The sequence below is a fragment of the Chrysochloris asiatica genome, unplaced genomic scaffold (genome assembly GCF_000296735.1).
Source record: "Chrysochloris asiatica unplaced genomic scaffold, ChrAsi1.0 scaffold00263, whole genome shotgun sequence".
Classification (NCBI taxonomy): Eukaryota; Metazoa; Chordata; class Mammalia; order Afrosoricida; family Chrysochloridae; genus Chrysochloris; species Chrysochloris asiatica.
In genome coordinates this window covers 3629966-3653387 of record NW_006408781.1, presented here as the reverse complement: position 1 = coordinate 3653387, position 23422 = coordinate 3629966, and the positions used below count along the sequence as shown (strand labels likewise).

General features: G+C 37.0%; 1 protein-coding gene across 1 annotated transcript in view; it reads right to left on the bottom strand.

The window, feature by feature from the left end:
- The window catches only part of LOC102837785 (importin subunit alpha-4-like), a 170585-nt gene that overhangs the window by 413 nt on the left and 146750 nt on the right, over positions 1–23422 (bottom strand). Inside the window, exons 12-16 of the mRNA XM_006874148.1 lie at positions 18106–18234; positions 6380–6484; positions 6215–6286; positions 5898–6060; positions 857–951 (exon numbers count right to left, since the gene is read on the bottom strand). Coding sequence (XP_006874210.1) covers positions 857–951; positions 5898–6060; positions 6215–6286; positions 6380–6484; positions 18106–18234 — 564 coding nt within the window. The remainder of the gene's footprint in view (positions 1–856; positions 952–5897; positions 6061–6214; positions 6287–6379; positions 6485–18105; positions 18235–23422) is intronic.

Genomic DNA, 23422 nt, shown 5'->3' with positions numbered 1-23422 from the left:
AGAATTAGATTTTCACATTTTAGTAACGAATTCTGTATGAATGCTTTAATCACATAAGCAGGTATAAGGAAATTTGTAAGTAACAATTTTATTAAGCAACTTAAAAGTTTAACATTCCCCAAATGCCCTTTTCTTAAGCTTTTGTAGCTGTAGACTTATTGAACTTAAATGAACATTTATCATTTCCAGATATTTCTTCCCAGTTAGTAGATTACAAATGCCAATTGTTTTCAGTTTTAGATGATTTAACTGCTATATTTCACACAGCAATTAAGATGATTGATTGAATGTAGTTGTTAGGTGCCATCAAGTCAGTACCGACTCACAGTAACCCTATGCACAACAGAACGAAACACTGTCTGGTCGGACCTGCACCAAACTCATAATCGTTGCTAATTTGAGCCCATCGCTGCTGCCACTGTGCCAGTCCATCGAGAAGGAGCCCCTCTCTTTTTCTCTGACCCTCCATTTTACCAAACATGCTATCCTTCTCTAGGGACTGGTCCCTTCTGACAGTATGATTGCTAGAGAACAATTTTTTGTTTAGATTTTTAAAATAACTAGAAAAATTCTACCTCAAGAGAATCAGAGTGTAAACATTACTCATACTTGTGATAAAATGAAAACTCCTGGTAAATTTACATTATGTAAACATTTTAATTTACATGCTGTTGTTGCTGTTGAAAGTGCTCTCTAGTCAGTTGCAACTCATAGGGACCTTGTATAAGAGTTTCCAAGGAGCAGTTGGTGGATTTGAACCACCAACCTTGTGGTTAGCAGTCCAGTGCTTATCCAACAATGTCACACCAGGACTTCAATTTACATATAGACACATTAGATATTAATATATACTTACATCATCACCAGAGAAATACTGATCTATGATTTCAAATGCTAATTTATAAATGTCTTCATTTTCATGTTGCTGTAAAACTTCAATTTTTTCCAGACCTGATAAAACAAAATAATCAAGATAGCTAAGCAGATCCTAATGAAAACTTATTTTTGGAGAATTCTAAGGAATTTGGAGCAACTTCCCCCTACTTACCCACCAAAAAATGATAGTTTGTCTAAAAAACACACTAAAAACCTAAGCTACTCTGGCTGGAGAACCAGTGTCCCACTACTTTTGCTTTCCTTAAAAATCTTAAAGGTACCCTGGTCCCTGAGATAATCTGAAAAATACCAAGATGCTCAATTTGGCTGATGAGGAAATCAGGCACAGGGCAAAAAGGATTTAATCTCAAGTTACATGGCAAGCTAGTGACAGAACTAGAACTGAGACCTTTCTAGACTATTTTTATAAAACCATACTGCTTCATAGAGCAATTTCTATCTTTTTGTTGGTTTTCTAAATGTCGTTGGCTTTTACGTAACTACAAAAATTTGTCTTAAGAAACATAATGGTTAATTGACACTACTGCAGTTTTGGATTTTGGAACTATTTCTTAAAAAAAAAAAAAAAGAAAAATTAATTATAGCACTTATGTCCTATAGCCACAATGAAACTGGAAAGCAGTTTTCAGAACAGTAATCATAGAATGACTCCATTTATACTTCCAATATGTAATTCCAGGCATTAGATATACAAATCTGTCAATCTGCTTCTTAAACGTAATAATAAATATTATTGTTGAAATGTTCTTTTGGCTAGATTATTTTGAAATAGTAACATTTTTCCCTTTATTTAATAGTTATCTAAAACCAGAAAAGTGGGGGAAAAAGTATAAAAGATGACAGATGCAAAATGTTTATAAAATTATAAAATATCAAGTGTATGTGTATTTTTACTATTATTCCCATAGACAGAAATAACTATACAAGGGTAAGTCAAAAAGTATTGCTATAAAATCAAAGAAACGTTTACTAAACAAAAGGTAAGCACTGAACTGCTAACCACAAGGTCAGCGGTTCAAACCCACAAGCCACTTCAAGAAACCCTATAGTGTCACTATGAGTTGAAACAGATTTGATGGCACTTACCCACACCAAAATGTGAGAATTTTTTTTTTTTTCAATATGTCCTCCAACTGTGTTGTTGCTAAGTGCTGTCAAGTTGGTTGCAACTCATAGTGACCCAATATAGGACTTCTGAAGAGCAGTTGGTGGATTTGAACTGCTGACCTTGTGGTTTGAAGTCCAGGGCTGATCCTACAGTGCTAAACTGGGAGTCCCTCCTCCATCTATGTCTATTCCTGAAGGAGGTGCTTCCATCACTTCCCCAAAGAAATCAGAGCTCTTCAATTTATACTATGTCAAAACAGCAGTTTTGGCATCCTCCAAGGACTCAAATTGTGTTCCTTTTCAACATTCTTTGACTTTGAGGAACAAAAAGATGTCTGGAGAATCAAAATCTGGGCTGTAGGATGGATGGAGTAAAGCTCCCCACAAAATTCTTATAGGATAGGCCTTTCTGTTCTTGAAGAATGAGCAGGTGGTACTGTTATAATGGAAGTAAAAATTCCTCGATGCAACTTTCTGAGCCTCACACAATGCAGTTTTCAATTTTCTTAAAACTTCTTCATAAAGCCTCATGGGTTGTCCTGTGTCCTTTGACAAAATCTATCAAGATTACCCCTTTGGGGGGAAATAATGTTACGATGCTTGGTTGTCTTTTGAATCTTAGTGTCCCTTGCATACCATTAAAAAATAGACACTTGAGGGGGAGAGAAAGGAATAGCCAGAAACATCACCATATAAAGCTTGTAAGTCCGTCTTCTGCCTGTAACTGATTGGAATACCTAAAATGGGGTTACAATGTGTCCAGTGAAGGAGGCTTCCTGTGAAGCCTCTGCATTACATAAAGACTATAGGTAGAATCCGGAACCACATCCAGAATCTTCTGAGGTGGGAAATTTCTACTTGAAAGGACAAGCAGACCAGCCTGGAGCAGCTAGAAGAACAGAAGATACTTCTTGAAAGAAAAACCTACTGGAAAAATACAAAACAGTAACGGCAGTCCGACTGATTACTACAAAAACAAATAAGTTGCTCACCCAGGAGACATCAAGGCAAGCGGTCAGGTCCCCTTCAGGGAAAACCCCCTTCCAAGACTAAGACTCAATAGGAATACACGCTCTGATTGGTGACCACGTTCGTCACCGATAAGGGAAAGTGAGGGAAAAACAGTTATGAAGCTGCGAGCTAAACCCTACAATGTTCAATAGATTCCCGGGAACCCGGGTGTAGACCTGGTTGGCCAGCAGTGTGGCAAGACCTGGGGACTCTTGGGCCCAGAGTCAGTGACATAGCACAGAGCATTAGAATGGAGAGTGAAGTGTCCAGCTGATAAGGAGAGAGGGCATATGCATAAGAACATCCACATTTGCAGGTAATACCCACTTGACCTGGCTTTAGTGACTGGATGATCAGAACTCAACTAGAAGAAGAAAGAAGAGCAGAAAAAGAGTAATCTGATACAATCTGATGAACCTGACCTACACCTATGGATGCAGTAGCTCAAAAGAGGGAACAAATCTTTACAGTGAGGATCATTCTCACCCACTCCATGCACAGAATAGACAAGGATGGCAACTTGGACATTGGCTACCCAAAATGTGTGGGCTACAAAGGCAAGAAGTGACTGGCTTACAAACTTTCAAGAGGGAACCTCGATCCAGAGGGCGTGGAGGTAGGTAAAATCTTCACTGAGTAGTATCCAATCTTTCTAGGTGGGGCTGATGAAAGGCGATGCAGATAGGTCTCTTGTGGTACAACAGTGAATAATTATTATCAGGACTGACTGACTGACTGTGAGGGTTGGAAATGTAAAGGTAGAAGTTTTGTAGCAAAATGAGGGGAGTGATTGACTTTTCAGTCCAGGAGTAGAGGTCCCTGGGACCATCAAGGGAGAAAAGCAGAGTGCGGGACCCTACCAAGAGAAACACAGACACCAGAGATGGAGGCAGAGATGATGATGTGGAGATATGGAGCAGCTGGGGACTCTATAGAGAGAAAGAGGGGCTGTGTGCTGACAACTGGGGGTCAAGCTTGCAGGGTATATACCCTTTGGTTGGTTGATGATGCATGGAGGGGACTGTAACCTTGGTAATGAAACAATATACGATAGGATGAATGTAAAACTAATGTTCTCCCATGTAAACTATTACATAATTCACAATAAAACAGTTTTAAAAAATAATAAAAGATTACCCCTTTGGGATCCTATAACCTTGCCATAACCTTTTGGGTTGACCTCTCTGCCTTGAATTTAACGGGCCCAGGAAATCCCTTCAGAAGCCACTATTTTGATTGGACCATTCTGGTAAATCCAAGACTCATCCCCAGTTACGATTTGTTCCATAAAAGCCATCTTCATTAAATTAAATTCAATCTTGCTTAAAAGACTGATGGAAAGGCCAACTCTTTGAGCTAGCTGATCTTCATGCAATGCTTTTGGCACCTAATGATTGAGTCAAAACCTTACTGAGACCAAGATGTTTGTGTAAAATGGAAAATGCCAAACCATGTGAGAGCCACATTTCAATAGTCAATATAACAATGGCAATTCTATGGTCTTCTAGACTTTAACCACGTTATCAAGGTTGATGGTCTTTCTTTTCTTGGCTCATTTTTGAGGTCTTCCTGACCTTACTTAAAATGCTTGAGCCATCTAAAAACTGTTGCTTTATGTGAGGAAGCATTCCTGTAAACTTAGTGCAAAGCTTCAGTGATTTGGGAAGATGCTCACCTGATTTTTGTTAAAAAGCTGGTATTATTCCTGATTAGCAATTAATTCTGATTTACCTTCACATTAATAAAAAGCCAAAGAGTATCAATTCTGACTGTTACTCAAATTTTCTGGGTTGTTGTGAATCTGATTACAATACTAATTTTAAATTATGTTAGAAAGTAAGACATGTCTTAAAACCAAAATGAACACTGGATCAGCACTAGGAAGATCTGGGTTTTAACTTTGATTTTATCACTAACAATTTATTTGACCTTTCATAATACTCCTTAATATATCCAGGATAATTTCTTCGTGTTATTAAGAAAATCTTTTTGGTTTGAACATTCTATGATGCTACAACATTTGTTTTCTTTAAAAAAAAAACAAAAACAAACTTAAAACAGCAACATCAAAACAAATTAGTAGCATGACTATCCAAACCATCAACAAAATGTAAAAAGTACACTATGACATTGTAAGTTGATCTAAGGTTTGGATAACTTAGTATATACTGAATAAACAAACAAACAAAAAGCTCCAAACCCATGGCCATCAAGTCAGAATTCTTTTGTTTGAACCCTATACAGGGTTTCCAAGGCTGTAAATCTTTATGGGAGCAGAAAGCCTCATATTTCTCCAGGACAGCGACTGGTGAATTCAAACTGCTGCCCTTTGCTGTTAGTAGACCAACACATTAGCATCCTATTATGCCAAGGACTCTTAAAAATAGAATTTTAAAATGCATGCTGCCTATCTCTTTGCCAGAGAAACCATGATGTAGTATTTCAAATCATAGTTCATTCTCATGTTAAAATTTCAAAAATAACTTAAGCATGTAGTTGTACCAAATCATAAAAATAATTTTTAGTCATAGGATAAAACAAAATATCTAAATTCAGAAATCATCAGGCTTTTCCCCCAACAATATAGAAGCTTACAGGTTTCTCTGCCATAGAGGTTCTCAGAGATTTTAATTAGCTCTCAAGCACTGTGACATCCACACATATATTAGTGTTTTATAAAAATCACCATGCATCTCTAGGAGGATTATGGAGTGACATTCGAAGTCAGTTTTTGCAAACTATAGGCAGGTATTTTCTGGAAAACCTGTTTGGAATACTAAAATAGAGAATAAAGAACAGCAACACAATTGGATAACCTAACAGTCTATATTTCTGTAACCTGTCTTTAAAGAAATGAAAACTTCAGAGTCTAGTACACTTACCCCCACATTCTTCTATTATTTCAGCTATTGTGCTTGCTTCATCACCAGCCATTATCAGAATGTTTTTCAGACCATCTAGAACCACCTGAACAACTTGAGAATCTTTCACAGAGAGTAAGTTACAGAATGGTGGTATTACATTCTGTTGTACAAGGTACTCAACCTAGACAACAAAAGAGAAGAAATGTTTTTATTTATAGAATTATCATTTCCCCAAAAAGTAATGGACTTAGAAACAATCAGCAGCTCTTAACCATATAAAAGTAGTATACTTTCCAATATTAACAGTTTCCATTCATAAAGTTTTTAAAACACACCTGATCTTTTCTGCCACTTATTGTTAAGTTGCTAATTGCCCAAGCAGCTTCTTTCTGTGTTCCAAAGTCCCCCTGGAGGTGGAGAGAAATCATAAAATAGTATTTTTATCCCTAAAGTCTTGGTTATAATACATTACTAAGCACAATGAAGTCAACATGACTGACCTTAGCAAGCTGATGAATAATCATAGGGATTAATCCAGCATCGATTACAGCTTGAACCTGTTGCTGGTTGCCTGCTGTTATGTTGGAAAGGAACCAAACTGCTTCCTATAATTGAACAAAATACAGGGCACCTTTATTAGGAAATTCTATGTTTAATGCTCTTATATTTTTAATTTTACTTTACATATGCAGTAAAAACCACCTGAGTTGTGAAGCTGGGTTAAGGAGAATGCATTTAAAACGTGATTAAGTTTACAGAATCTTCAACTTCTGAAGAAGCTGTAAGGAACCTTCTACTCAAAATACTTGGGTCCTACTACCCTGGTATCTATTTACCCAATAACCTATTTGCCTATTATAAGATGTTGTTGTTAAGTGCCTTATTTAGGTAGTGGGGACACAGTAATGAACAAAACAGACAAAACTCCTCTGCTCGTGGAGCTTACATTTCTGTGCAAACCAAACCCACTGCTGTGGAGTCAAATCCGACTCCTAGCAACCTTACAGGATCATGAAACCTTATCTGTTTCCTGTGGAGCAGCTGATGGGTTTGAACTGCTGACCTGTGGTTAGCAGCTCAACACTGAACCCACTAGGCCACCACGGCTTCATCTGTGCATTGTTGTTGTTGTTAAGTACCCTGTAGTCGGTTCCTACTCTTAGCTCCCTATAAAAGACAGGTGATAGAAATCAATGTTAAGACAGCCTTTCCTAATACACTGTTAAAACTATTTCTAATAAAAATTGTTTTATTTAAAAAAGATTTCCCTATAAGATACAGCCATTGAATTATGGCACTTCAGGACAATGCACTGGACTACAAAGTCAGTATGAACCACAAGGTTGGAGGCTCAAACCCATCAGCCGCGCCTCAGAAATCTTACACAGGGTCGCTATAGATTGGAACCAACTTGACAGTATTTTAACAACAACAACAATTAAGCATCTAATGTCACAAATGTGATCCCCAGGTAAAGCCAGTTGAGACTAAGTTGTCCTATTTTTATTTTTTATTGTGGTAAAAATTTATATAACAAAAGATTTGACAAAGTCAGTATCTTTCACAATTCAATATACAATTCAATGACATTGATTACATTTATTGTGCTGTGAAACTATCACTACTATCCATTTCCACATTATTCCCGTGGAATACAGTGAGCCCTAAGCAGGGAGTTCTCATTTCCCATTCCCACCCACCCCAGGTAACCAATAATAAACTTTACTACATTGTTGTTAACTGCTGTTGAGTCGGTTCTGATCCATAGCAACCCTGTATAGTAAGCTTGACCCGCCGACCTTACGGTTCAAACTGACTTTGCAATCCAGTGCATTAACCTACAGCACCACATATGCCTATTTCATATAAGCCTTTTTGTGCCTGACAATTCACTCAGTATAATATTCTTAAGACTCATAATGTAGCATGCAACAAGACTTCATTTCTCTTTATGTTACTGTTATTAAGAGCTGTTGAGTAGGTTCCAACTCATAGGGGCCTATTATAGGGTTTCCAAGGATCATTGGTGGGTTTGAACTGCTGACATTGTGGTTAGCAGTCCAGTGCTTATCCTACAGCACCACACACAGACTCCACATGGCTCAGTAATATTCCAGTGGATGTACACAGCAGAATTTTGTTTATCCATTCATCTGTTGATGAACATATAAGTCACTTTTAGCTTTTGGCTATTGTGAACAGTGCTGCAATGAACACTGCTTCATATAAGGTGTTTCTCATCTTTCTAATTCGTAAAAGAAACATGATCATCACATATCTGCACCAGGAGTACAAACAACTGTGATATTCATTTCTCTCACAAAGAAAAATATAGTTACCAAAGATTCAACCTTTCTTTCAATTAATTTAGGAATGTGAAGATATCAGGTATTCCATAAATGAAGGATAAATAGAGTCTAATGAAAACTAAACCTGCTACTATCAACTACAGGAGACTATGGGTTTAGCAAATAGTACTACAGTTGTAGTGGCTTTGTGTCAGTATCACAATGGCAAAACCTTGCTATACTTAATCTAAGATTAATTATAAATTCATTTTGCCATCTAACTGTGGTAAAATGTAAATAATTGGTGAAATCTGTTTGGGTGCTTGGGTGTTCACTGTACTGGCCTTGTAAATGTACTACAGCTTGAAAATTGTCAAACAAATGTGAAGAAAAAAATTTCAAAAGTGAGTTGGTAAACTTCTACCTTTAGCAACCTATCATGGTCCCAAAGATACAACTAACACAAATACCCAAGTTGAAAAGCATTTGTAGCAACTAATCACTGAGCTCTGGTAGCGTAGTGGTTATTAACTGGGCTGCAAACCTTAAAGTCAGCAGTTCGAAACTACCAGCCACTCCACGGGAGAAAGATGAGGCTTTCTGCTCCCAGAAAGATTTACAGCCTCGGAAACCCTGTACGGGGTCGCTATGGGTCAGAACCGACTCGAAGGCATGTAACAACAACAACAAAAATCACTTGCTGAAGCTGAATAGGTATCTGTGTTAAAATTAATGCTATTAAATATATGACATCAATCAAATATTTTAATGTTTTTCGTTTCCATTTACGAAATACATTCAATTATTGATCATTAAGGAGCTTTCTACAGTAAGATCAGCAAACCTACAATTGGAAAGTCTCTAGCTTCTTTCCCGTCAATGGAACAAATGTATCCATAAAATGTGATTCCCAACAACCTATTTTACCACAGAAAGCCAAATGTTCTATTATAGTCAGCAAGTTATATAAATATAGTTATCATACAAAAGAGGAAAAAACTCTGCTGGAATTGGGAATGGTGACATCTCAGGAAGATAAAAATGTATTCAACTAATATTTGTCAAACATAACAATAATTGTGAGGATGAAGCAGGACTGGGCAGTGTTTGGATTACTATGAGTAATGTCACCTAACAATAGTAGGACTTTTATGAAAGCTACTATACTAGATAATGACAATGAAACACTGAAGTAAGAGAATTCAATCACAAAGGTGACTGAAAATTGCATTTTGAGAGCATAAAATACCGAGCATATGATATGAACTATAAAGATATAAAGTGAAGGCTTAAAAATAAAGGTAGGGAGAGAACCTTTATTATCCAAGGAACTTATTCTTTATCCTAATGACAAGGAGAGAATATTAACTGTGAGAATGATAAAAGTTGTGTTTGTTAAAGGACAACATGTGACAATAAATGAAAATGACTGTTTTCCCTCCCCAAAATAATCTGCTAGGGGAAGTCTGCCAGAAAATCAGATGACTTATCTACAACCCACTGGCTCCTCCTTTATTTTCTTCTTAGGATGCGAAGTTAAAAAAAATATATTGCCTGAGTTTAGTCCAACAAAACATGTTTAAATGTGTCTCTACAATCAGTGAACGATTGTAGACTACTAATACAGTTGTCTTAGTCTTGTTGTTAAGTATTCTTAAGTCAGTTTTGACTCATAGTAACCCCTGTGTATAGGGTTTCTGAGGAGCAGCTGATGACCTTGTGTCTAGCAGTACAGTGCTTATCTTACAGTGCCATATCTGTCTTTTTAGGGTACCTTAAAAAAAAAAGTCCAATCAAAAAGAGGATTTAGAGGCAATGATCTGCTGTCAGCTCAGCAGATTATGATAATTGCATTTTTGGATTCTAAAGAACTCATCTTGACAGATTTTCTCAAAGGACATAGGACAACCATGGGGGCTTATTAGGAAGAAATTTAAAGAAAATTGAAAAATGCACTTGTGAAATTTAGGCCAGTAAAGTTACGGCAAGAAAATTTTTTCCACCATGACAGGATTGTTGTTGTTGTTAGGTGCCATTGAGTTGGTACCGACTCATAGCAACTCTATACACAGCAGAACGAAACACTGCCCAACCCTGGGCCAAACTCACTATTGTTGCCATGCTTGAGTCTATCGATGCTGCCACTCTGCCAATCCATCTCGTTGGGGGTCTTCCTCTTTTTGTCTGAACCTCCACCCTACCAAACATGATATCCTTCTCCAGCAACTGGTCCCTCCTGACAATAGGTCTGAAGTATGAGAGACGAAGTTTGGCCATCCTGGCCTCCAAGGAGCACTCTGGCTGCACTTCTTCCAACACAGATCTGTTGGTTCTTTCGGCAGCCCATGGCACTTTCAATATTCTTCCCCAACACCATAACTCAAATTGGTCAATTCTTCTATGATTTTCCTTATTTACTGTCCATCTCAGGATAGGCAAGGGCTACCCTTGGAATTTCACTGGAAAACCTTACCTCATTTATCCTACAGCCCTAATCTTGCCCCTTCAAATTTCTTTTTGTTCATAAAACTCAGAAAACACTTTGAAAATGAACACAATCTGAGTCCCTGATGTTGTTGCTGTAGTCAGTTCCAACTCACTGCAACACTGTACAGAGGCTGCAGAAGCTGTAAATCTTTGTATGAGCAGAAACCCTCCTCTTGTTAAATTGAAGAGTACAGACAGAATTCTTCAGGGAAGGGTTAGAAAGATGGGAATACTACGTTCAGAAGCATATAGACCTAAAAGTTCTAGGTATAGAACTTTAAATGGAAAGAAAGTCACGTAGATTTCAAGATAAAACAGATTGTTTTAAAATGGGGAAATTTTAAATAAATTATTGTTGTTGTTCGATTCTGACTCATAGCAACACTGTACAGGGTTTCTGAGGCTGTAAATCTTTACGGGAGCAGAAAGCCTCATTTTTCTCCCACAGAACAGCTGGTAGTTTCGAACTGCTGACCTTGTGGTTCACATCCGATTCGTAACCACTACACTACCAGAGCTCCTTAAATAAATTATACGGTAACCTCAAAGAAAATTTATATAACCTTTACATCAAATCAAGAAAAGGGAAACCCATGAAGATTTACTAAACATTAAAACATCAGAAATGAAGCAACTGACAAAATGTACAATAAAGTTTGTGCAGAAAAATATGTAGAACAAAGAAACAAGCAGCACCACCAAAAAAACACACAGCAATCAACATATCTATAGATAATTACACCGAATGTCAATGTATTAAATGCATGAGTCAAAAGACAGCAACAGTCACAATCCTTCAATATGTTGTCTTCAATATGTTGTCTACAAGAGATACAACTTACACACAAAGACAAAGCCTGATTAAAAATTAAAAAAATAGGAAAAAAATATATCAAGCTAACAGCAATAAAAAACTACCAGGGAAACAATATTAATTTCTGGTAAAATAGACTTTAAGGGAAAAACCAGCATAAGAAACAAAGAAGGACATTATATCATGAATAAGGGTCAAATGAACAAGAGAAAAAAGTTGTAATAAATATCTATGCTCCCAATGAAAGGACCTCAAAATACATAAATCAAACTCTAATAGAAATGAAGTAAGAAATAGATAGGGGAGATGGAGTGGCTGGAAGACTTTGGACCAGGAGAGAGAGAGGGGCGGTATGCAGATGACCGGGGGGCAGGCTTGCAGGGTATACGCTTTGGCTGATGGATGATGCATGCAGGGGATTGTAACCATGGCAAGGAAATTATATACGATGGAATCAATGTGAAGCTGAGATGTCCTCCCATGCAAACTATCACATATTTCATAATAAAGCATTAAATAAAAGACAAAAAGATGGATCCGAATCAGAGTGACCCGGTATAGTTTCCGAGGACTAGCTGGTGGGTTTGAGCTACCAACCTTGCAGTTCAAATTTATCTTGTGGTCCAGTGCTTATTCTACAAAACCACACTAGCACTCCACAATATGCCACTTTTGATGAAAGACAGAACAACTAGAAAGAAACAAAGACACAAAAGAACTGAACAAAACAATCAAACTAATTTGACCTCATAGATTTATATAGAGCACTTAAACAAACAACAGCATAACTCATATTATTTTCTATCCATTTCACACAGAACATTCTCCAGAATAGACCATATGTTATGCCACAGAGCAAGCCTCAATAAACTTAAAAACATCAAAATACTACAAAGGGTTGTTTCAAATTACAATGCTATAAAATTAGAAATCAACAAAAGGAAGACCAAACAAACAAATTCAAATACATGGAAACTGAATGGCACTACGATTAAAAACAACAAAAATTCTTTGAATCCAGTAAGAATGAAAACACAATATACCAAGGCCTTTGGGACAAAGCAAAAGCAGTGCTTACAGGGTAACTTAAAGCAAAAGCTGCAAACATCCAATAGGAACGAAGAACCAAAATCAAAACATTAATGCAACATCTCTTACAATAAGAAAATGAGCAGCAAAGTTAAGACTACTGCCACCAGAAGAAAAGAAATAATAAACATTAGAGCAGAAAATAAATGAATTAGAAAACAGAAAAACAATAAAAAGGATCAATAACACAAGAAGTTGGCGTTTTGACAAGATTAATAAAATTGACAAACCATTGGCAAATCTAACAAAGGAAAAGAAGATGCAAATAACACACATAAAAGACATGGATGATGTAACAACAAAAAAGTCCAGGTCCAGATGGCTTTACCAGTGAATTCTACCAAACATTCAGAGAAGAGCTGACACCAAATCTACTCAAACTATTCCAGAACAGAAAAAACATGGAAAACTCCTAAATACACTTTATGAAGTGAACAAAAGTATCAAACCAAAACCAGGCAAAGACATGATTAAAACAGAAAATTGTAACCAATAACCCTCATGAACACAGATGCAAAAATTCTCAACAAAATCCTAGCAAACAAATTTAACATTAATACATCATGATCAAATGGAACTCATACCACGGACATACAGATGATTCAATATTAGAAATATAATCAACAGAATTCACCACATAAATAAAACAAATGACAAGAACCAGATGAATGATGACAAAATGCAACATCAATTCCTAATAAAAACACTCAACAAAGTAGAAATAGAAGGGAAATTCCTCCTGTGGTGGCACTGTGGGCTAATGCGTTAGACTGCAAAGTTGTTCGAACTTTCAAGTTCAGTGGTTCAAGCTCACCGGCTGCTATTTGGAAACCCTAAAACAGGGTCGCCATGGGTCGGAATTGACTTGATGGCACTTAACAACAACAACATACAAATCAAACAGCCAGAATTACTCTCAATGGAGAGAAACTGATGGTGTTACCTTTGTGAACATGAACCAGCAAGAATGCCCTTTATCACCACTCCTATTCAACAGGAGTCCTGGTGTGGCGCTGTGGGTTAATGTGCCAGACTGCAAAGCCGTTTGAACTCAAGGTTGGAGGTTCAAACTCACCAGCTGATCCTTGGAAACCCTATACAGGGTCGCTATGGGTCGGAATAGACTTGACAGAAACACCATTCAACATTGTGTTGGAAGTCTTAGTGAGAACTATAAAGCAAGAAGGTTAACTGAAGGCATTCAATCTGGCAAAGAAGAAGTAAAACTTTATTTGCAGATGATATTTCCTATTCATAGAAAATCCCAAAGACTCAGCAAGAAAATTACTGGAACTTATTGAGAGATTCAGTAAAGTGGCAGGATCAATTTGCAAGTATCAGTTGGATTCCTCCATACTATTAAAGACAGCTCTGAAAAGGAAATCAGGAAAACAATACCACTCAAATGATTAAATACATAGGGATAAATCTAACCAGAGAAACAAAAGACCTACACAAAGAAAAATACAAAAACACTACTGCGAGAAACCAAAGGAGACTTACAAAAAGGGAAGAATAAACCAAGCTCATGGACAGGAAGACTTAATAAGTGAAAATGTCAACACTATCCAAAGCAAACTATAGATATAATGCATGCCCACTGCAGATTCCAACATCATTTTTTAAAGAGATGAAAAAAACAATCACTAACTTCATATGGAAAGGAAAGAGATCGCAGATAAGCAAAGCATTGCTTAAGAAGAAGAAACAAGTAGGAGACTTCTCCATTTCAAAATCTACTACGCAGCCAGAGTGGTCAAACTACAATGAAAGCTCAGTGGAACACAACTGAGAACCCAGAAGTGAATCCATCTTCACAAAGTGAGGTAATTTTTGACAAAGAGCCCAGGCACATTAAAAGTGGAAGAGATAGTTTCTTCAACAAATGGTGCTGGCAAAACTGGAAATCCATTTGCAGACAAACAAAATAAAACCTATACTGAATACTATATACAAAAACACTCAAAATGGATTAAAGACCTAAGTGTAAAACCTAGAACTATAAAGACTGTCAATGAAAAAATAGGGACAAATTAGGGGTTCTAATACATGGCAAAAACAAACTGTGAAACATTCCTAAAAACACAAAAACAAAATAGATGATTGGGACCTACTAAAAATTAAACACTTATGCACATCAAAAGATTTTCCCAAACAGTAAAAACAGAGCCCACAGATTGCGGGAAAAAGTTTTTGCAACATACCAGACAAGGCCCTAATACCTTAAAAATTTAGAGAAAACTGTAACATCTCTACAAGAAAAAGACAAAGAATTAAATTAAAAACCAGGCACAGGACATGAGTAGACACTTCACCAAGGAAGACTTCCAGGAAGCCAACAAATATATAAAGAAATGTTCACGATCATTAGCCATTGTTGTTGTTGTTAAGTACCGTTGCTAAGTTCTAGCTCATAGCGACCCTCACAGGGTTTCTGAGGCTACAAATCTTTACTGGAGCAGAAAGCCTCATCTTTCTTCCACGGAGCAGCTGGAAGTTTTGAACTGCCGACCTTGAGGTTAACAGCCTGATTCGTAACCACTATGCTACCATTAGCCATTGTTGTCAAGTGCTATCAAGTCGATTCTGACCCATAGTGACCCTGTATACGGTTTCCGAGGAGATTCTAGTGAGCTTGAACCACCAACCTTGCAATTCAAATGGCTTTGCAGTCTGACGCATTAACCCACAGCGCCACACTAGGACTCCATTACCATTAGCCATTAGAGAAATATTGTTTTGATTTGCATGTCACCATTAGCCATTAGAGAGATGCAAATTAAAACAATATTGAGATATCATCTCACTCCAGCATAAACAGCAAAGTTTTAAGAAACACAAAACAACTCTGGTGAGGGTGTGGAGAGACTGGAACACTCCTACATTGCTGCTGGGACTATAAAATTATTCTACCACTGTAGAAAATGGTATGATGGTGCTTCTTCAGAAAGTTGGAAACAGAAATACCTTATAACCTAGTAATCCCTCTACTTGGTATAAATATCTACAATAACAGCCAGGATATGAGTAGATACATGAACACTAACTTTCATCAAAGCACTGTCCACAATCGTAAAAGATGTAAACAGCCTACATGCTCATTAATGGAAGAATGGATAAACAAGCTTTGATACGTGCACACAATGGAATACTGTGCAACGTTGACGAGTAACAGTGAATCTGTAAAACATCTTATAACATGGGTAAGACTGGAGGACATGTTGAGTACAATTAGTCAATCACAAAAGGACAAATATTATGAGACCACTATTATAAAACCTCAAAAAAAGAAGCTCTGACAATCATTCTTTGATGGTTACCAGGGGTGGAAAGGAAGGGATAGTAATTCCCTTGGGAAGAGGGGCAACACATGTTAACTTAGGTGACAGAGTATTATACAAGAAGGTGTAGGGCAACATACTAGAAGAGGTAGGTTGGCAGAAGAATGAAGAAAATAGGTAAAGACACAGGGAGGTGCGCAAGGGTTAAGGGGGGATAGAGGTAAATAGTGTTACATACACAATCTTGGAACAACAGAGTTCTATTGGTAGATACATGGACACATGCACAGGCTGGATGGGTATGGGAGGAAGAGTGGGAGTATACCTACAAATATATGTTTGAAAGAGGATATTTGTACAAGGGTATTTACCTTTGCTGCAAACACACTTATGAATGTGATGGAGCATACAGCGGACAAAGTGATGAAAACTTCTCAGATATATTCAAACATCTTAAGGCAATGAGTTGATAGACTTGGGATCTCAGGACAATACTCTCATGGGACAGACACCCAGGTCAATTGGCATAACATAGTTCACAAAGACAATTTTCTGCATCCTACTTTAGTGAGTAGTGTCTGGGATCTTAAAGATTAATTCATGACCTCTATTTGTTTATAAAAAGGAGCTCTGGTAGCGTACTGGTTATGAATTGGGCTACGAATCTTAAGGTCAGCAGTGCAAAACTATCAGCTGCTCTGCTGGAGAAAGATGAAGCTTTATGCTTCCATAAAGATTTACAGCCTCAGAAAGCCTGTACAGGGTCGTTATGGGTCAGAAACGATTTGATGGCACTTAACAACAACCATCTGTTTATAAAAGATACCAGTGATTTAAGTGGTGGAATTTGTATGCTCCTCGAACAAGTGCCCATTATTTATTGGTTCTTGGTATCACTCAATCTATTTAAATATATTAAAAAAATTCTAAGCATAATTTTTTGTTCTGTGATGGTGAGTGGCAATCTAACGTGTAACTATTTGTTTCTACATGTGAGGAGGAAAGAAAAGTGCTGAGAAAATGATGATGCTTGGAATCAATTAGTCGAATGGACTAATGTAACACGTAAACATCAGTCTCCACGACTCAGAGGCCAAAAGAACTACAAGGTACTGGGCTACCATTACCAATTGCTCTAAAAGGGGTCATATTAGAAGGTCCCAGATAGACTAGGAGAAAACATAGAGCAAAACTCAAAAATTGGAAAAAAGAAAAAAAAAAAAAAAAAAAGACTAGGTTTCTTTGTCAGTGCGGGACTGGAGGTCTATGTTACTATAGCCCTTGATCACCCTCAAGTCTACAAAGAAACTCACCCTCATGGCCCAGTTTTCAGTCAAGCAGTAGGTATACTGGTGGGCAACAGCATTAGTAAGGTACGCTCATCATGAAATGGTCAACCATTCATAATCAAAAGGGCAATATTTACCTAAGGACACAGTTGAGAAGGGTGGAGTGGAATAGGAACCACAGGAAGGAAGTGGGATAACTGTTGCTGCATGGAGGGGTTTGCAATCATTGAGATGAAACCAAGTGTATGATCTGTTGAATGTACAACTGATGAGCTGGTCTGTAAACCTTCACGCAACTCACAACAAAAAGTTTAAAAAAGAAAGTATACAGACTTAGATGGAGACTACGTAGAGAAAGTTTCATATTTTGATATTTTTGTTTAACAAAAGTTTCTGATTCTATAGCAATATTTTTTTGACTTAACATAACTCATTTTTCCCTCCTTGGGGGAAAATGCGTAGGTGTCTTCTATCTGAAAAGCTATCACTCTATATGTATGCATGTGCTGTTTTCTCTGAGGGGGCTAATTACTTATGCATATATTATACAATTAATAATTCTGTATTTCAATTTGAAATCTCAAAAAAGAACAATTTTTTATAATCCTCTGATTTAGGTGTTCCATCTTTAATTTTATAGGGAGATTAGCTCATGACCTCTATTTGTTTATAAAGGATGCTAGTTATTAAAGTGGTGAATTTTGTATGCTTCTCGACTTAGTGCCTATAACTTACTGATTGTTGCTAGTACTCAATGTAAAATTTTTTAAGGAATCTAAACATATTTTTTTGTTCTGTGATGATCAAGGCAATTATAAATTGGGGAAAACCCCTGAAACACTCAAAACAACTGCAGTGATGATTTGAAGTACTTTTCATCTCTTCTGCACTGGTTTTGAAGAAAAGCCACAGTGAAACCAGGGGGCAGTTAAATGAGATCTAAAAAGAAACAAAGAATGAGGACATTGTATGCCTTACCTTATTAATCTTCTCTTTGGGGTGTGATAAGAGATTCGGGAAGTGTGACAGGACATCACAGTTGAGAACCACCTGGGTCTGCTCATCAGTGCCGGTCACTATGTTGCCAACTGCTCTGAGGGCTGCTGTCTAAGGTGGGGTACAATATTTTCTGTAAATTTGTATTTTGAAATGAATTCTTTTTTTCATCATATTGAGAAAATGTAGAAACGTAAAAGGTGGCTAAGTAATGCATACTTCTTCCTTATCCAAAACATAATAGGAAAACAGAGCAATTCTGAATTTCAAACAAATCACTTGTGAAAAATATTTTATGGAAAAACCATGTAAGCAACTGAAGAATAAGAGTCCAAAAGGAAAAACAAAAGGAAATTAAAACAAAACAAAACAAACCCTTAAAGGACCCAATGTGAATAGCTATTTTAATCCACTGCTAATATTTTATCTCCTCAAAATTCACCTTTATTATTTATCAATGTTTGTTTGCCTTTAGAACGCTAGCTGAAAATAAGTTCATTGCTGTTCAAGTCACTGCTCTTCTGTTCAGTGGTACCACATACAAGACCTGGGGCTCTGAGTTTACAGGAGCTGAGTCTGGGTGTTTTGTATGATTCTTTTGCTTCTTCAGCACCCTACTCTGTAACAATATAATAAAGTAAAAACATAGGTTTATCTACTGAAATTTTCATGTCTGAAGCTCTTGAAGGACAAAAAATAGATTTTATTTGAATGAGCAATCTTATTAAGAAGTACTATTCATGGTACAAAATAAGTGCTCATTAAATATTTACTGAATGAACAAAAAATGAAGAGTCCTATATCATCGTTAAGGAGCTCTGGTAGCGTAGTGGTTACGAATCGGGCTGCGAACCTTAAGGTCAGCGGTTCGAAACTACCAGCCGCTCCGCGGGAGAAAGATGAGGCTTTCTACTCCCGTAAGGATTTACACCCTCGGAAACCCTGTACAGGGTCGCTATGGGTCGGAACCGACTCGACGGCACTTAACAACAACAACAATATCATCGTTATATTCTAGTTATCTGCTCTTAAAGTCATTTGAGAGCTGATGTGCAGTGAGAAAGTTTCAAAGTAAAACAGATATAAAATACTTTGCAAAAAAAAGCAAAAGAATCATACATGTCACATATTATTTTAACACTGGAAGTTCACAAACTACGAAAATAAATGTTTTTCTTTATTAAGGGCAGGGCGAGGGAATCATATAAGGTTAATAGGTTTTAATTACAAAGTGAAATGTTATTCAATGTTAATAATATAACATTCTAATATGAAAAAAGGCACTATGGACAGTATCAGAATAAAGACATTCTATTCTCAAAAGGAGATGAGTGTACCCGTTTAGGTGTGAGCATTATGTGTGCACAGTTACACTATACTTTTCTCGATATTCTTAATTAGAATGAGAACCGGTAACGAATTAATTCTGGGCAGCATGCAGTCCTGAAATTCAGGTATAACAGCTAGAAAGACATAATAGAAAATCATGGGCAAAAAAGCAAAGATATTTGATTGAAAATATCCAAAAAAAACCCAACTAAAAACAGTGGAGGAATAGATGATAAAACAATGACAGCATGCTGATAATTTCTGAAGTTGAATTATGGGTACATATGGTGTGGTGGTGGTGGTGATGGTGTGCCGTGCAGTCAGTTCCGACTCATAGAGACCCTGTATAGGGTTTCCGAGGCTGTAAATCTTTATGGGAGCAGAAAGCCTCATCTTCCTCCTGTGGAACAGCTGGCCGTTTCAAACTGCTCACCTTGAGGTTAGCATTCCAACTCATAACCACTATGCTACCAGAGCTTCTTATGCATACATATAGGTTCATTGTATTATTCTTTTTACTTTTGTGCATGTTTAAAATTTTCCATAATAAAATATTAAAAGAGAAGTAGTTCACAAATATGCTACATTACTGTGTACACTAGATTATATAACACTTCAAGCAACATTTCTGGAGCGCCTACTGTGTGACAGGTACTCCTTTAGGCACAGAGATAAAGATGAAAAGATCCTTACTATACCTTGAAAACTGAATCCTGTGAGCCTAACAGAGCAACTAGAAGCTACAACAATGCAGTAAATTATAAAAATTTGTAATTTATAATAAAAACTGAAAAAAATTGAAATGTTATTCCTAAAAAATGCAGACTACAACACTTCTTCTTTTGAGCATAATTGTCACACACTCATTAGTGTGTGGGCCATAGCATGATATACATATTAAGTACATTAATATATTGTAGTATATATATATAATATACTGTAGTATATTTCTCATGAGAAAACAAGGCAGGAAAACTCTTAGAGCTATTAAGTGACCAAATGATAAAATTCTATCTCGAATCAGGATACACCAAAACATTTACTTTAGAAGTTTTTAAGTAACACCTATTAATTAGATTCAATGTAAAATCAGTATGGGGGAAAATCCTTGAGTTTCCAAAGATGTATTCTGAATTTCACTCTAAACAATTTGTGCAAGTTCTCTAACTACCACACTGGATAGAGCTAGAGAGGTACACATGTTTCCACCACCATTTAACTCATCACATGGTGGCTCTACTTTTAGTCTACTGCAACTGTTAAGACCTAGAGTGCTTCACCTTTCTCACTAAAGGCTTTAGCACTGAAATATATTTTTAATAGAGGCCAGGAGTGGGCACACATTTACAAAGCGCAATTTGGCGAAGTGGAATAAACAGATCTGTTCTACCTCTAATTAGAGTGAGGAGGCACTGGAATGAAAGGAAATGCAGTGAGGAGGCTACTAGTTACCGGGGGTAGGGGGAAAGTCTTGAACTAAATCAGTGGCTTACATTAGAAAGCTTACATGAGGGGGAATCAAAATGGAAAAAATGAAATAACAAGATAATGAAGTATTTTTACAAAGTGTTTTGAAGCCCTATCATATATAAGAGCACAGGATTTTATAATGAGAAGGATATGGAAGGTTTCTAGCTTGAAACACAATGAAAGGAGGTGTAGGAAAAAGAGGTTTGTGGAAGATGATGCTATTTTATTTTTGCAAAGTTGAAATGACAATGTAATGCTTGAAAGAGTTCAAAGAAAATAATATCTAAGAAGTCAAAACAATTGGCCATGTGTCTGAAGTTCAGCCAAGAATTTTCATAAGATAAAGGATGCTGTTGCTATTGTTGAGTACCATCCAATTGATTCCATAGGAATCCTATGTACAACAGATCAAAACACAGCACAGTCCTGGGCCACCCTCACAATTGCTATGCTTGAGCCCATTGTTGCTGCCACTGTTTCAATCCATCTTGTTGAGGGTTTTCTTTTTTTTACTAACCCTCCAATTTATCATGCATGAAGTCCTTTCTCCAGGGATTGGTCTTTCTTGACAAGCCCAAAGTACATGAGACAAAGTCCCGCCATCCTCACTTCTAAGAAGCATTCTGGCTGTACTTCTAACACAGATTTGTTTGTTTTCTGGCAGTCATGATAATTTCATTATTCCTCACCAACATCATAATCCAAATGCATCGATTCTTCTATGGTCTTCTTTATTCATTGCCCAACTTTCACAAGCATATGAGACCATTAAAAACATGATGACCTGTGTAAGTTGCACCTTAGCCCTCAGAGTGACATCTTTCTAACACTTTTATGTCACCTGATTTCTTGACTACTGTTTCCACTGGATTTAAACAAAATGAAATCTATGACAACTTCGATCTTTTTTCTGTTTATCATGATGTTATTTACTGGTACAATTGTGAGGAATTTAATTTTCTTTACAATGAGATATAAAATCCATATTAGAGGCTGTATTTAATCTTCATTTAGTATTTTCAGTCCTCTTTTCACCAAGCAGCAAGGTTGTGTTAGCTGCATAGCAGTTGTTAATGAGTCTCCCTTCAATCCTGATGCCATTTTCTTCTTCATATAATCCAGGATGTCAAATTGTTTGCTCAGCACAGATTGGATAAATCTGGTAAAAGGACACATTCCTGGCACACACTTTTTTTCCTGATTTAAAACCATTCAGTATCCCTTTGTTCTGTTCTAACAACTGCCTCTTGGTCTATGTATGTGTGCTATGACCCTCATAAGTAAAATTGCATGTACTGGAATTCTCAATCTTTGCAATGTTATTCATAGTTTGCTACGATACACAAAGTTGAAGGCTTTTGCATAGTCTATAAAGCACAGTAAAATTGTTCTGGTATTCTCTGCTTTCAGCCATGATCCATTTGACGCCAGCAATGGTATCTCACATCCAGTTCTAAGCTGGCATGATTTTTTAGCAGCCGATATACTGCTGCAACTGTTTTTGAATCACCTTCAGTAAAACTGTACTTACACATATTAATGATATTGTTCCATGACTTTGGTATTCCGCTGGTTCACCCTTTTATGAAACTAGCACAAATATGGATAGCTTCCAATAAGTTGGCAAATACCTAGCCATAGATTAATGAGTGACTCCAACCACTGCCATCACTTTGGTGAAACACTTCAAATTTGTATTCCACTAATTCCTAGAGCTTTGTTTTTAGGCAATGTCATCAGTACAAACTAGACCTCTTCCTTCAATACCATTGGTTCATGATCATCATATGCTACTTTTTTTTTTAAGTTTTTATTGTGAACTGAGTGATAGTTTATATGGTTGTTGTTAAGTGCTGTCGAGTCAGTTCTGACCCATAGCGACCCTGTACAGGGTTTCCGAGGGTGTAAATCTTTACAGGAGTAGAAAGCCTCATCTTTCTCCTGTGGAGCGGCTGGTAGTTTCGAACCGCTGACCTTAAGGTTTGCAGCCCAATTTGTAACCACTACGCTACCAGAGTTTATATGGTAGAACATCATTTTTGTGTTTTCTAAAGTTTTCATTGTGAATTGAGTGACAGTTTATTTACATGGGAGAACAACGGTTTTACATTCATTGTTTCACTGCAATGATTATAATCTCCTCTGTACACCACCATTCAACAGTATTTGCTTCCATTCCCTGTGATTTTTTTTTTGGAGGAGGGATATACACAAAAACACTCAAGAATATATAATCATTTAAACAACCAACCAAAGGGCACACTCTGGAAGTCTGCCTCCTGGCTGACAGCACACAGCCTTTCTCTAGTGGTTATGAATTGGGCTGCTAACCTCAAGGTCGGCAGTTCAAAACTACCAGCTGTTCCGTGGGAGAAAGATGAGGCTTTCTGCTCCTGTAAAGATTTGCAGCCTCAGAAAACCTGTGCAGGGTCACTATGAATTGGAACCGACTCCACAGTACTTAACAACAGAGTCTTCAGCTGCTCTATCTCTCCATGTC